General features: G+C 38.8%; 1 protein-coding gene across 2 annotated transcripts; it reads left to right on the forward strand.

The window, feature by feature from the left end:
- The first annotated feature begins 1,778 nt into the window (after positions 1-1,778).
- LOC143030609 (uncharacterized) lies at positions 1,779-8,969 on the forward strand. Of its 2 annotated transcripts, none has more exons than XM_076193774.1 (2): positions 1,779-1,922; positions 7,158-8,969. In XM_076193774.1, exon 2 carries the CDS (start codon positions 7,185-7,187, stop codon positions 7,791-7,793), a length of 609 nt encoding a protein of 202 aa, XP_076049889.1. In that variant the 5' UTR covers positions 1,779-1,922; positions 7,158-7,184; the 3' UTR covers positions 7,794-8,969. The 2 variants fall into 2 exon arrangements, with proteins under 2 accessions (XP_076049889.1, XP_076049890.1); XM_076193775.1 differs by having other exon boundaries at positions 1,839-1,913.
- The last annotated feature ends 6,055 nt before the right edge of the window (positions 8,970-15,024 follow it).

A 15,024-nucleotide genomic window follows, 5' to 3' on the forward strand; every position in this document is an offset into this window, starting at 1 on the left:
TATATATATATATGCGGTTGAGATGTGAATGTATATTAGATATGCATATCAACATGTATACACATATATAAATGTAGGACTGAACCCGGGCAGCCATAGCACGTCTACTGAGAATCTGCTACCTTTCCTCATGCTTGCCGCTGGATACAGACGAACTCATGCCCGTGGTACTGAGACATACCCAGCACATCGCGGCACGTCCGGTCACGATCAAAGCTGGTAAAAGTATACGATGTAAATGCGCTCTGCTATACGTTATTTTTCATGTACAACGCCGAGGGAGAGGCGCAGCTGACAAGTAGTCTGTACGGTGTGGTCTAGGTGTGATGTGTCGGATCAGGTGTTTGTGTTTGGCGTGCAGTCTGTCTAGGTGTCTAATGTGAAGGTTGTTTTGGTTGAGCGGACAGATGTTGGCATAGCGGTGCAGGGACTCAGCGGCTTTGAAGTCGCTCGTTTGCGACCCCGTGATGAACACGACTGCGGCATCCTGAACCTTGTGATGGTCGTAGTTGTTAGTGGAACATGTAAGATGACTCAATCCCGAGGACTGTTAGAGAATAGGTCTGACTAGGGTTAGTTACAATCGACGTTTGGTGGACAGTGTTGCGGTTTTGAGGCGCTTTAGCCTACCCAACACAACTTTGGCTCTCGCTCCTTGTCCGCGGAAGTGTGGGGTCAAGGTAAGGCCACTACCCAGTGTGCTACTCAGCACACAGGTATGCTCTTTTAAGACAAATGTTCGCGATTGTTCTGTTGGCGTTCTTGCAGCGGAAGAATACAGCTTTGCATTTCCACGCGCTGGTCTTGATGCTCCACCGTTGCTCCCACACGTGTAGGTTAATTATCTAGTTGTATCTTATCAGAAGGGGAGCTGTGCTCGTATGTCCCGTCTTTGTATCTCGCAGTATGGTCGAAAATTAGTTAGCATATTAGGCATTTCTCGTTAGCATGCTACTCACTTTGATTTTTGGAATCCAGAGTAAGTAGCATGCTACTGACTCTTGCTGCTGGCAAAAGTGGATAACTTGTTGGGAAACACTGAAGACGGCGGCACACTAGACATTTGTCGCTACCTTGGCACTTGTTTTTACACTTGCTTTGATATTTGGTATCCAAAGTGAGTCGCATGGTACTGACTCCTGCTGCCAGGAAATGTGGATAATTCGCTGGGAAGGACAATAGCAAGTTTGTTTACCCAGTTCAATGCTCAAATGAACCACCATCCGTGGGGTTTATACAAGATACGAGTAGAATGGAACATGTCTTTTTATTGACGCTGTATACTCATTAAATATATATATATATATACATATATGTACCAACATATACATATATATATATATATATATATATACATATATATATGTATATATATATATATATATAAATATATATATATGTATGTATATATATATGTATATATATACATATATATATATATATATATATATATATATATATATATATATATATATATATATATATATATATATATATGGAATTTGTGCTATTTTTTTTTTTACTACCGCAGTAAGTTTCGTTTACAATCATAGCCAAGTTGAAAATGCATTGTATCCAAAGATATCCGACTAAAACTTCGAAGAGAATGTCTGCCTGTGGTTCTAAAAATAAAGCAATTTTTTAAAGTTCCCTCACTAGGATGGCATACACACTTTAATAACTACGTCCTACCGACCATGCCCGAAGCTACAACCTTTTCTTCTGCTTCTTCAGTTTCCGTAGCTTTCGTATGTGTATTAGCAGCTGAAATACTTTTACCCAGTCTTTCAGAGAACGGTACGCGTCTACAAGGTGGCAGGTGAATATTTGGCGTGAAACTTTGTTATTGTTTTCGCCAGTCACGGGAAAAACATACCCTGTGTGACGGATACTAGAGTTTGCTTGCAAAACAGGTAGCAAAAGTGAGTAGAATATTAGCCAGAAGCTCACTAGAGTGTTCAAATTAGCCACCATTCCTGGGGTTATATATGAAATATAAATGAACGTGAGCATGCATATTGTTTATGCAATAGCTATATCATAATACCAAAAAAGTTTTGTCTTGCCATTATGATTTAAGAGTAAGATTGCCTTGGGGCACAATTTTGTTTGACAAATTTGATTATAGCTCAATTGAAGTGGCTGTTCTCACTGTATAACTATAACTCGATAAGCTTATCTCGCCTGTATGTTTTGGTAGTGGTTGATGGAGGGGGCAGGAAGGGGGTGGGTGAGTCTAACCTAACCCAACCCCATGTAAGTAGAGGTGGTGACAGATTAAATTGGGTTGGTAGGGTAATTTACTTTTCATTCAAGGGTGTCAGAAATCATTATCTTATAGTTTAATCCATAGGCTTTTGGTGCTATTTCTACCAAAATTAACTAGTGGGAGTGTCCCCTGAAAATTAAAAAAACAAGAGTTTAGCAGTAGCAATCCATATCAAATTCACATGAATCACTCTTTGAAACCTTATATCTGACATCCTCGATAAGAGGACATGTTGTGGACCTCCAGATACTTTACAGTGAAGAAGGGAGGGGATTACAAAGGCGGAGCATGCTGACAGGAGACCTTTTGGTCCATATCTAGGTCAGACGCAAAAAAAATCATGTTAATAATAAATTAATAAATAGAAATATAATAATGTAAATAACAAATAAGATACATAAATAAATGCATAGGTATAGTTACATAATAAACAAACAGGGAAATAGTATATAATAATAAATTGACATGTAACTAACAATAAATGAAAATCAAACGGACAAATGATGACAAAACAAAAACAAATATAAAATTAATTATAATCATTGCAGCATCTTGCTTAGGTGTTTATCTAAATGATTCTTAAAGCTTCGCACTGAACTACATTGCACTACCTGTGCAGGAAGTTTATTCCATTCATTTACTACATGGTTGGGGAAGTTGTTTCTACCTACTTCCAAATTGAATCTATTTCCGGACAGTTTGAGACCATTGTTTCTTGTCTGATTCTCATTCAATGTGAAAATTTTGTCACTTTTGATGTTGTCAATTCCCTTTAGAATTTTAAAGACCTGTATCAAGTCACCTCTGAGTCCATGCTTTTTTAGGGAAAACAGACTCATATGTTTTAGTCAATTTTTGTATGATTTATTTTTAATATTTGGAATCAGTTTTGTGGCTTGCCGTTGTACTTTTTCCAGTCTGTCAATGTCTTTAATGAGATTCGGTGACCATACGGAAACAGCATATTCCAAATGTGGACAAACTAACGATATATATATATAGCTTGTTAATGAGTGATGAACTTTTGAAATCAAAAGATCGCGCAATCAGTCCTAGAATCTTATTTGCTTTCTCAGAGGCTGAAATACACTGCTTGGTTGATTTGAGATTGTTACTGATAATTATGCCAAGATCTTTTTCACTATCCACTTTTGTTAATGAATTTCCATCCAGAAGTTTTTCCATTTAAAACAACTATCTGTTTTCGATCATTCAACCAATTACTAGTCCAACTTAATAGGCTACACTTATTCCGTGTGAAGCTAATTTAGTAAGTAGTCTTTCGTGGGGGACGGTATCAAAAGCTTTTGCAAAGTCTAGATATATTAAATGTATATTGTTTCTTTTGTCATGATTCGAGATAACTGTGTTGTAGAATTCGAGTAAGTTAGTCACGCAAGAAGGTTTCTGTCTGAAACCATGCTGGCTATCATTTATCAAACGGTTACTTTCTAAATGATGTTCGATAGCATCTTTGATGATAGTTTCCATTATTTTTCCTACGATTAAAGTCAACTTATAGGCCTATAGTTGTTTGATTTCTTTTTGTCACCTTTTTTGAATATGGGAGTAACGTTAGCTAGCTTCCATTCTCTTGGGACATCTCCGTATATGATGGATTTCTTGAAGATGATTTCTAATGGAACAACAATCTCATTTTTCATTTCCTTTAAGATTCTTGGATGCCAACCATCAGGCCCTGGTGTTTTATTAACTTTGAGTTTATCTATACACCTTTTAATTTTTTCTTTTGTTATATTTACCGTAGTGAGTAAGTTTACCCTGGACTTTTCACAGGTTTCAGTTTGGAGCCCACTTTGAGGTGTTTCGTTTACGAATACCGAGCTAAAATGATTGTTTGAAATATTACTCATCCCTTCATTTGAATATTCAAGTTGACCGTCAGCAGATAATAGTGGACCAATGTGATTTCTAACAACCTTTTTATCTCTAATGTAGCTATAGAATTCTTTGGGATTCTTTTTGGATTTATCAGCAATGTTCATTTCGTATTGTCATTTTCTTTTCTTTTTTATTGTCTTTAGTAAAACTCTCTGTATTGATAAATAACTTTCATAGTTATTAGATGCACCCAAGCGCTTATATTTCTTATATGCCTGTCTCTTTTTTAGCAATACTTTTTTTCAGTTTCTTTGTCGAGCCAGATTTGGGGGACGTCTGTCCTTAAAAGGAGCCTATACCAGGAGATGCATGGCTGCTATCAAAGCCACCACCTTTTCCATATGTGCTTGGACTGTTGTGGCAGGTAATTAAAAGTTACTGCTAGAAATTGGGAAAAAGTATGGAGTTTGAAGCCAAAACTAGGCAAATGCAAGACAAAAAGCTGTGGGATGGGTGAAAGATATGCTTTGACTCTGCCACCCACCCTTATTGGACAAAAGGGCTTATTGGTGTATAATGTTGCCAGCAATTGTGACTGGTAGAGTTGAACTGGCAGCTGTGTTTCATTACATTGTAGTGAAACGGTATGAACAGGTGAAGGCAAACACCATCATAATGACCAGTTAGTTTGCCATTTTTGGAGTTTCCACTTTATATTCCCAACTGTATATGTTCACTTGTAATACATACCTGGGTTAGATGGGTGTCATGTGAGGTGTCTAAATGAGGGAGGTTCAGTGATGGTGGACTGGTTGGTGAGGTTGTTTAATATCTAAAAGAGTGCTGGAGGAGTGCCTGTATTCAGTAGTTCCACTGTACAGGGGAAAAGGGGATAAATGAGAGTGTAGTAGTTTGAGAGGGATCAGTTTGTTGAGTGTAGTTGGGAAGGCTTATGGGAGAGTTTTGATTGAGATGTTTATGAGAGAAACCAGGAGTAATTGGTAAAGTAGGGGTTGCGTGGATCAGATTTTTGTGTTAAGACAGAAATGTGAGAAAGATTTAGTAAAGGGTAAGGGTGATTTTTGGATCTTTATGGATTTGGAAAATGCTTATGACAGGGTCAGGAATGTACTATGGAAAGTTTTACAGATATATTGGGGTAGGAGGAAAGCTGTTAAGAGCAGTCAAATTTTTACAAAAGTAGGAGACCCTATGTTAGAATTAGAAATGGAGAGAGTGATTGGTTTGAGGTAAAGGTGAGACTTGACGAGAGATGTCATGTTGCCATGGCTGTTCAATGTGTACATGGATGGGGTGGTGTGCCACTTTAATCTTCTGCAATAGTGCATTCTCCCACAATCCTGTTGATGTGTCTGTCTAGTGATAGGTTGTCTTGTATCAAGACTCCCAAATCATTCTTCTCTTTTGTTTTTGTAATGGGTCCACTTCTAGAGGAATAGTTTAACCCCTTCCATAAGATGACACCTATGCAAATGTCATGAGACACAATTGTGTCTGGCATTGGCGTCTTGATTATATTGATTTTGTAGTAGCTGAGTGGCTCCATATTCTGTGAACTGACTTGATCATATTTTGTGTGGTTATTAGTATTCAGAGCGAAAGAGAATGAGTAATACAGCTGTAACTTTATATTTCATAATGTGACTATTGTGATGCATCATCGAATCATCGTACATCAGGCTGCTGATGCTGCCTGTGAAAATTTGACTTGTATTGAAGAGATTGAGGATGGTCTTTTGCCACTATTGCCCATTTCCAGTACTTTGCATCTTGGTAATGAACTTCATTTATCATTATTGGATCCTTTCAAAAATAGTGTCTGGACATTTTTGCAATAGTCTATCATCCTTCTTGTTTTTCACTGTTCTCATGTTGGCATAGCATATTGTTCCATCATGTCACTGACGTAAACAAGAAATATTATTGATGCAAGCACTTATCATTGTGGAACTCTTCTCATTACCACTTTTCATCTTGACATCTTATCTTTTACTGTTGTCCTCTTGTATATTTCCTTCAAAGAAATCTTTATTTTATTCTAGTAGTTTGCCTCTCAGTCCTCCAACATATTCCAATTTCCACTTAAGTCAACTGTGAGTTCTGATGTGTATGTATAGATATGATATTGATATAACCAGATATTAAATGAATATAATCATTGATCAGTATTAATAGCAGTCAAGTGGTAGTTGGTGATGAGTAGTGTGGATACATACATTATTCAGGTACAAAGGGACTTAACTATGAAATGGTTTGTGTACTCACTCACTCCGGTGGTGGTCGGGCCACTTGCTGACCCCTCACCGCTAGCACCAAATGCCTCCAGACTCTACGGTCCTGTGCCACCGTCATCCAATCCCGGACATCTGCTCCAGCCCTTTCCAGGTCCTCCTTCACGTTGTCCATCCATCTTCTGCGTGGTCTTCCTGGGAAACGTCTTCCTTGTACCATCCCATCCATCATCACTCTCTTTGGTATTCTTTCTTGTTCCATTCTTGCAATGTGGCCGGCATACTGCAGTCGCCTTGACTTTATGATATTCATGATATTTATTTGGCCTGATGTTTCCCTTAGCTCTTCATTATGCTGCCTTCTCCATTCTTGGTCTAGTTCGTCGAATACTGGGCCCAAAATTTTCCTTAGTTTGTGTACACAATCCATAATCCTATTATTACACTTTATTATATTTATATTGATGCATATATACATGGAATACATTAGGTGAAATAGCCTAAGGTCAAGTAATATATGGGTTCAGATCAAAATATGACAATTAGAAATCAAGGATAATTAAGTTGGCACTGTACCTGAATTTGAGGCTAGGTATGACAGAAATTGAAGAATAGGAGATAGGACCCAACAAGTATTGCACCTTTCCTGTATATTATGATTAGGTCCATGTAATCAAACAAATACATCTCAAAGATTTAGATGTCACTCTTATAATCATATTTTTTCAGGGCCATTAGCAACATGACTTTGGGAGCCCTTTCTTTAAATTTCATGAATTTCTTATACATTGCAGAGACACGGGCAGTCTCTCAAACATCACATGATGAGCCACACAGGAGAGAAACCTACTCAATGTGAACTGTGTGATGCAGCACTCTCACGGAAGAGTAATCTCAGACAGCACATGATGACCCACACTGGAGAGAAGCCTTTTCAGTGTGACCTATGCGATGCAGCATTCGTACAGAAGAGTGATCTCAGAAGGCACTTTATGACCCACACAGGAGAGAAACCTTTTCAATGTGACCTATGTGATGCAGCATTCTCACGAAAGAGTGATCTCAGACAGCACATGATGACCCATACAGGAGAGAAGCCTTTCCAGTGTGATCTATGCAATTCTGCTTTCTCAAAAAAACTTTATCTCAGACGTCATATGATGGCCCATACAGGAGAGAAGCCTTTCCAGTGTGAACTATGCAATTCTGCTTTCTCACAAAAATCCGGTCTTAAACGTCACATGATGACCCATACAGGAGAGAAGCCTTTCCCATGTAACATGTGCAATGCAGCTTTCTCACAGAAATCTACTCTCAAATGTCACACAATGACCCACACAGGAGAGAAGCCTTTCCAATGTAACCAGTGTAGTACAGCATTCTCACTAAAACGTGATCTCATACGTCACATGATGACCCATACAGGTTAACTCCTAAGGGGCCCAGTAGTTGTCCTCTGGAGTAATTTTCTTTGGGGGGGTTATTGTCCATGGGAGTGGGGTGGTAAATGTCCTATATGAGTCATCTCAAAGATCCCATGGTGACACATTGGAAAGAAGCCCTAACAGTGTGACCTATGTGATGCAACTTTCTTGGGAAATAGTTTCATCAGACTGCATATGATGACCCATTGGAGAGAAGCAATTCCAGTGGGATCTGTGTGATGCAGCTCTCATGAAATAATGGTCACAGATGTCATGTGCTTACACTGAAGAGACACCTTTCCAGAAGATTCATCTCAGACATCATGACTTTACCCACTCTGGAGAGAAGCCTTCTACAGTGTGACCTGTGTGATGCAACTTTCTCAATCAAGGATGATCTCAAATGTCCCGTGATGATGACCCCCACACCGGAGAAAGGCCTCTCCAGCAGTGTAACCAGTGATGTAGCGCTCTCTCTCACACAAGGGTGTTCTGAAATATCATGTGGTGTCACACATGGAGGGAAGCCTTTCTACCATGACCTGTGCAGTGCAGCTTTCTCATGAAGGACCAATATCAGATGGCATATGATGATCAACACAGGAGGAAAGTCATTCCAGTGTGACTTGTGCGATGCAGCTTTATCAGAAAATGTTTTCAAAAGTCACATGATACCTCACATTGCATTGCACATTTTTCAATAAAGATTGGAGCTATGTTGGAATATAATTGTTAGATTCAAACTTGGACCTATGTCATTCGAGGTGGAAATGAATATGACATTCTCTTCAGACAATACACACACACACACACACACAGTAAGTGCTAAAACTATACATGAATTTAAGAAAAAACTGGATGTGGAAAGAGACAACAGCAAAATACTAGTTAAACACACACACATATATATACTTAGCTTTTTTTGTTTTCCATCAAGTTCTTTAAACACAGTACTGTATGAAATTGTTATGTATTTAATGATGCAGTGGTGAAGTTCTTCATACACCGCTGGAGTAGTTTTAGTGGATGTATTATAGGGCCAGAAAATATAAAATATGTTCATTGTCTCAACTTATATTTGTTGAAAACTGATTTAAGCTTTAATGTGATATGTTATAGAACTAATGGAATGCCATTTAATCTGTACAAAACAAATTAATGAATTAGATAAACAAACAGATGGGCAATTGTAACATCATTCATTAATATTGTGAAACTTCACAATAAAGAAAACAAAATTTATATACTGTTTTGTTACAATACCTAAACCTATTCCTTACAGGCCATGCTGATCCTATCAAATGTATTAATCTGTATCCATGTCTGGATTTAGGGCAGGGCCAATAGGACCGCAGCCCAGGGGCCCTGCACCAACTCCATTATGATAATATAAGTTTTTTTTTTTTTTTTTTTTTTGTGTGTGTGTATCGTGATAAAAAAAAACTAGTAACCAGCTGACCGTGACCGAGTGCTGAGCAGCACAGTGACTCTAAACAAACTCCGAGGTGGTTGACAGTATGTTTCTTGAAAACTGGGATGATATTTTGTGTGTGTTAATTTTTAATAGCACATTGGGACAAAGTCGTTTGGTTTCTGTGGCCCTTTTGAGTACTGAACATAAACTACTCAGGAGTGTTTGTATTTGTTAAGTGATTGAGGATTTTGCAAAAATCAAAGCCAGGAAGAAGCTATAAGATTTTGAGCGTTGTCTACTGCAGTCAATTTAAATTAGGTTAGTTTAGAATGTGCTCAAAGTTGAGGATATAAATCATAACACAATTAGTTTTTTGTTCATTTTCTCAGTGCTGCTCTTTCACATTGTGATGTAGTACATTGGGTAAATAAATTCTCTTTGATAAAGGACTTTTATTATTACATGCATTGTAAAATTTGGTTTCCTGATTTTCCTACATTACTACACCTAATGAGTGAGTAGTTGGTGAATTTGCATAAACATGATTATTAGTATATGGCAAGTTTACTAAATGCTAATGGGAGGCGAACCTGACAGGGCCCTGCAGCATGTAAATCTGGCCCCATCTGTATCCATGACATGAAACACATTAATATAATGTTCATGTATACATATGTGCTACAGCTTGGTTATTGAGAGAGAACATAAATACTTAAGAAAGGGACCCTACTTTCTGTAAATTAGTATATGAAATAGAATATCGTGACTTGGTAATGTAATAAGCATAGATAGTATAATGTCAACTTCTCGACCAGAAAAATGACCAAGGAATTCTGTCAGTATTAATGAATAAATAAAAAATGAACATGTCTGTTTTTGGCAAAATTATCTAACCGGTGATTTGGTAACACTACGAGAACCTGATTGCCTGAGAGAGTGGTGAGGTCACGGCAATGGGGACAACTGAGTGGTAGAGAGTGATGGCGTCATGGCAACGAAGACGACTGATTGGTCGAGAAGGCTGACGTCACGGCAACGAAGACGATTGATTGGCCGCTCGTAAAGCGAGCAGCGCCGAGGGCCAAGCGCGCATGGCGAAGTCGGCGCTTATATTTAATAAAAATAAAACCAAGTGAGAGAAAATGCATTTTATTTTTTCATTGTATCTGAAACACCACAGAACAAAATACACCACTATGGCCACTAATGTTGTACAATAATATCTTCATGGTTCAATAATCAGAGACCTACAACAAACTTCATTTTCCCTTACTGATGAGTCGACTGATGTCTCAGTTACAAAGGACCTGTGTATATTATGTGTCAGATATTTCAAGAATGAGCTATGGACTACCTGGAAAAGACCACTCGCTCTACTCGCGCGGGATCGGTAGTTGCAGGAGGGATGAGATGTCTGTCAGAAAATGAAAATATAGTTGTGTATGAAAGAGGGCTATTGCTATCGGGCGATTCTTAGGGATATTTCTTCCACGTAGTCGTGATGTTCAAAGTGAGTAGCATGGTACTGACTCCTGCTGCCAGGAAATGTGGATAATTCGCTGGGAAGGACAATGGCAAGTTTGTTTACACGGTTGCCAGATTGGGCTACAAGTCGCAAATTGGGCTACTTTTGAAAGCTCGGCGCGACTTAAATTTGAGTTTTGCGACTTGCGACATTTTGGGCTACTTTTGAAGTAAGTTGGGCTACTAATGAGAAGACTGGTAGTTATTATTTCTGCATTCATGAAGACTAATAGAGTAGTGATTATTTCTGCATTCATGAAGACTAATAGAGTAGTGATTATTTCTGCATTCAGGAAGTAATTTTGGCATAATTTGAGATATTTTTGGCGACAGTTGGCATTTTTTTCTTGGTAAAACCAACCAGGCAACCCTAGTCCGATTTGAGACTGCTACGTAGGATGATAATTAACAGGAACGTATTCAACGTGCTAGATCGTCCTGCTCGCTTCTCGGCCCGCAGAAGTTCAGTACGAAATGTACGTATTCGATTAGTCAGCCTATGTGACGGTCGATTGAGGATCATAGTGTTGTAACCTCCACATATCTAGAAATGAAGAGGTGGTCAAACTACTCGAAAACGTTTCAGTCTGCCTGGTTAAAGGATCCCCTGTTTGAAAAATGGTTAGCGGAAGTGAAAGAGGATGGAAATAAGGCACGTTGTAATGTTTGTAGAACGGACATGAGAGCTCACAGAACGGATTAAAAAAAAAAAAAAACAGCGAGTCGTTAAAACAAACGAAATGTATCGAAAATAAGTGACAAGCAAATGAGCATCAAGTCTGTTCTATCAAAGGAAGATAAACTTAGTAAATTTGAAATTCGTCTCTGTATATGTAGCATGTCATTCTTTTGTTCAGTCAATTTATGTTCTGAATGAACTCTTGAAAGTAGAAATGCAATCAACATCAAGTGCGAGCTACTCCCATATATATATATATATATATATATATATATATATATATAATATACATACACGTATACATACACGTATTATACACACACACACACACACACACACACACACACGAGCTCTGAGCTCTCTTCCAGGAGGGAAATAGCTGTCGATCACGAGTCCAACACGTGATCCAAAGACCAAGTGAATACACACACACACACACACACACGGCTCGGTGGCGGATTGGTAAAGCACTGGCCTCACAAGCCAGAGAACCGGGGTTCGATTGCCCGGCCGGGCGGAGATAAGTTGGGTTTGTCTCCTTTCACGTGTAACCCCTGTTCACCTAGCAGTGAGTAGGTACGGGACGTTAGTCAAGGAGTTGTGACCTTGCTGTCCCGGTGTGTGAGTGGTCTCAGACCTACCCAGAGATCGGCAAATAATGAGCTCTGAGCTCACTGCCGTAGGGTGGTGTCTGGCTGTCTCGATAGAGACTGCAGGAGATCCGAGGTGAATACACACACACACACACACACACCATGGCGCTGTGGTTAGAGCTCTGGTCTGCCACTACGGAGGTCCGGGTTCGATCCTCGCCCGGGGCTGAAATAATATCAGTATCGCAGCGCTGAGGGGTGTTACTCCAACTCTCGTGGGCGGGGAGTTGGGGGTGTGTGTGTGTGCAAGGTCATAGCATTACCCATAGATCGGACCTACGAGCTCTGAGCTCTCTTCCAGGAGGGAAATAGCTGTCGATCACGAGTCCAACACGTGATCCAAAGACTAAGTGAATACACACACACACACACACACACACACACACACACACACACACACACACACACACACACACACACATATATATATATATATATATATATATATAATATATGTATATATATATATATATATATATATATATATATATATATATATATACACTGTACACTGAATGATTCCCTGTGATCAATTAATATCTTTTTTCAGCCACAAATCACTCTTAATTCCATGCCATCGCAGTCGAAACTGAAGAATCGCTCGATGGAGGCATTCGTTGGAAATTGAAAGGTGGGCGAGCCGAGGATTCGAACCGAGCTAACCCGTAACAAAGTTACAGTGACTTAAACCAATGCTTATACTTTTAGTCCTGTATCTCGCGACTTTCGGCAGTTTACATCTGGCAACCCTGTTTGTTTATCCAGTTCAATGCTCAAATGAACCACAGTACATGGGGTGTATACAAAATATATCTGGAATGGAATAGGCATTTTGTTGTTTAACCACGTGTTTTTTATTGACACTATATACCCATTAAAAATTAAAGTATATGAAATCTGTGCTCATTTTTTTTTTTTCGTTTGACTACCGCATAGTTTCGTTTACAAATATAGCCAAGTTGGAAATGCATTGCACTCAAAGACACCGGACCACAACTTCGAAGAGAATGTCTGTCTGTGGTTCTAAAAATAAAGTGCTTTCTGAAAGTTCCTTCACTAGGTTGGCATACACACTTTAATAACAACTCCTTGACAACCATGACCGAAGCTACAACCTTTTCTTCTGCTTCTTCAGGCTCAGTAGCTTTCGTATGCAACTGACATATTTTCTCCAGACTTTCAGAGAATACGCGTCTACAAGGTGGCAGGTGAATATTTGGCGTAAACCTTTGTTATTGTTTTCGCCAGTCACGGGGAAAACCTGCACTGTGTGACGGATACTAGAGTTTGCTAGCAAAACATGTAGCAAACGTGAGTAGAATATTAGCCAGAAACTCACTAAAGTGCTCAAATTAGCCACCATTCCTAGGGTTTATATATGAAATATAAATGAAAGAGAGCATGCTTATTGTTTATACAAGAGCTGTATTATAATACACCAAAAAAGTTTTGTCTTGCCATTATGAAATAAGAGTAAGATTGCGTTGGGGCACAATATAAAAATATTGTTTAACAAATTTAATTGTTGCTTAATTGAAGTGGCTGTTCTCACTGTATAACTATAACTCGATAGGCTTATCTCGCCTGTGTGTGGAGGGGCCAGGAAGGGGGTGGGTGAGTCTAACCTAACCGAACCCCATGTAAGTAGAGGTGGTGACAGATTAAATTGGGTTGGTTGGGCAATTTACTTTTCATTCAAGAGTGTCAGAAATCATTATTTTATAGTTTAACCCATAGGCTTTTGGTGCTGTTTCTACAAAAATAAACTCATGGGAGTGTCTCCTGAAAAATGACTTAGCAGCAGAAGTTAATATCCGATTCAGTGAATCTGCTATGAACTTGTTACTTGAATAAAACTATGGAACATTAATATCTTGCATCCTTAAAAGTGGGCTGTGAGGAAGTTTAACATGAAGAAGAAGGTAGGTGACAAGCCTACACCAGGAGATGCATGGCTGGTGCCAAAGCCATCACTTTTGCCATAGTGTTTGGACTCTTGGGGCAGCAGGTAATCAATAGTTACTGCTAAGAATTGGCCTTGATATCTCACAGGAATGTACCCATAGGGCTACAGAGAGTAGGATGCATAGACCCACACTCCATCCTGTTTTAGCTGCCTTTATGGCCCAAGTGGGAATACTCAGTGGAAGTATTCATCCTTCCCCCTACCGCAAGGGAAAGTAAACATGGAAATATATATTCAATGTGTTATGAGAAATAGGCAACTGGGAATGGATGCCAAAAGGAGATGCTTGAAGGGGTGATTGTGCTGACAGCATTGCATGAGGAGCTAAGATGAGATGGGGGAAAGGGTGGTGGAATGGGTGTGAGTAGGTGCATGCCATTGACTTAGCCACCTCCCTTATAAGTGGAGAGTAGGGTAGTGTGGGGGTATATCGTACTATTAGTGGAAAAATATTACTGAAAAATCAGATATAAATCTTGAAGTTAAGGCTGTTGGTCAGAAATATTCCTCAAGGAATGGGCTACCTAAGACACACAACTAAATTTATCAATACGAAACTAAGGAGCTTTTATGGCTATCTAACCAAAAAAATTCATTTTGTACGGATCACCTCCATAGTGGGGGTGATCCGTACATACTATGGGGGTGTTCCATACATGCTATTTTGACCCCCCAAAAAACATTACAAATTATAATAAATTAGATATTGCTGTCTAAAATTAAACAAACACATCATCTAAAGTATTCTATAAATGAATGAGCAGCAGAGAAGGAGTTTTGTTTTACTTTGTCTTGGCGATCAGTATTACATGTTCATTTTATCCCTGCAAAACCAATAAAAAGTTTTATGAATGATATTTTGCTGTGAAATAAAGCAAGTGCTTATCCAATATTGTTTATTTAAGAAAATACTGGAAAAATAAAGTCGGTTTGTAAGTTTATGACTCCTAGGGCAACCTCATTTCATGTTAAATGAATACAATGGAACATTTAGCTTTACC

The sequence above is a fragment of the Oratosquilla oratoria genome, chromosome 12, assembly GCF_046742065.1.
Source record: "Oratosquilla oratoria isolate Oo_2021 chromosome 12, ASM4674206v1, whole genome shotgun sequence".
In the NCBI taxonomy this organism is placed as follows: domain Eukaryota; kingdom Metazoa; phylum Arthropoda; class Malacostraca; order Stomatopoda; family Squillidae; genus Oratosquilla; species Oratosquilla oratoria.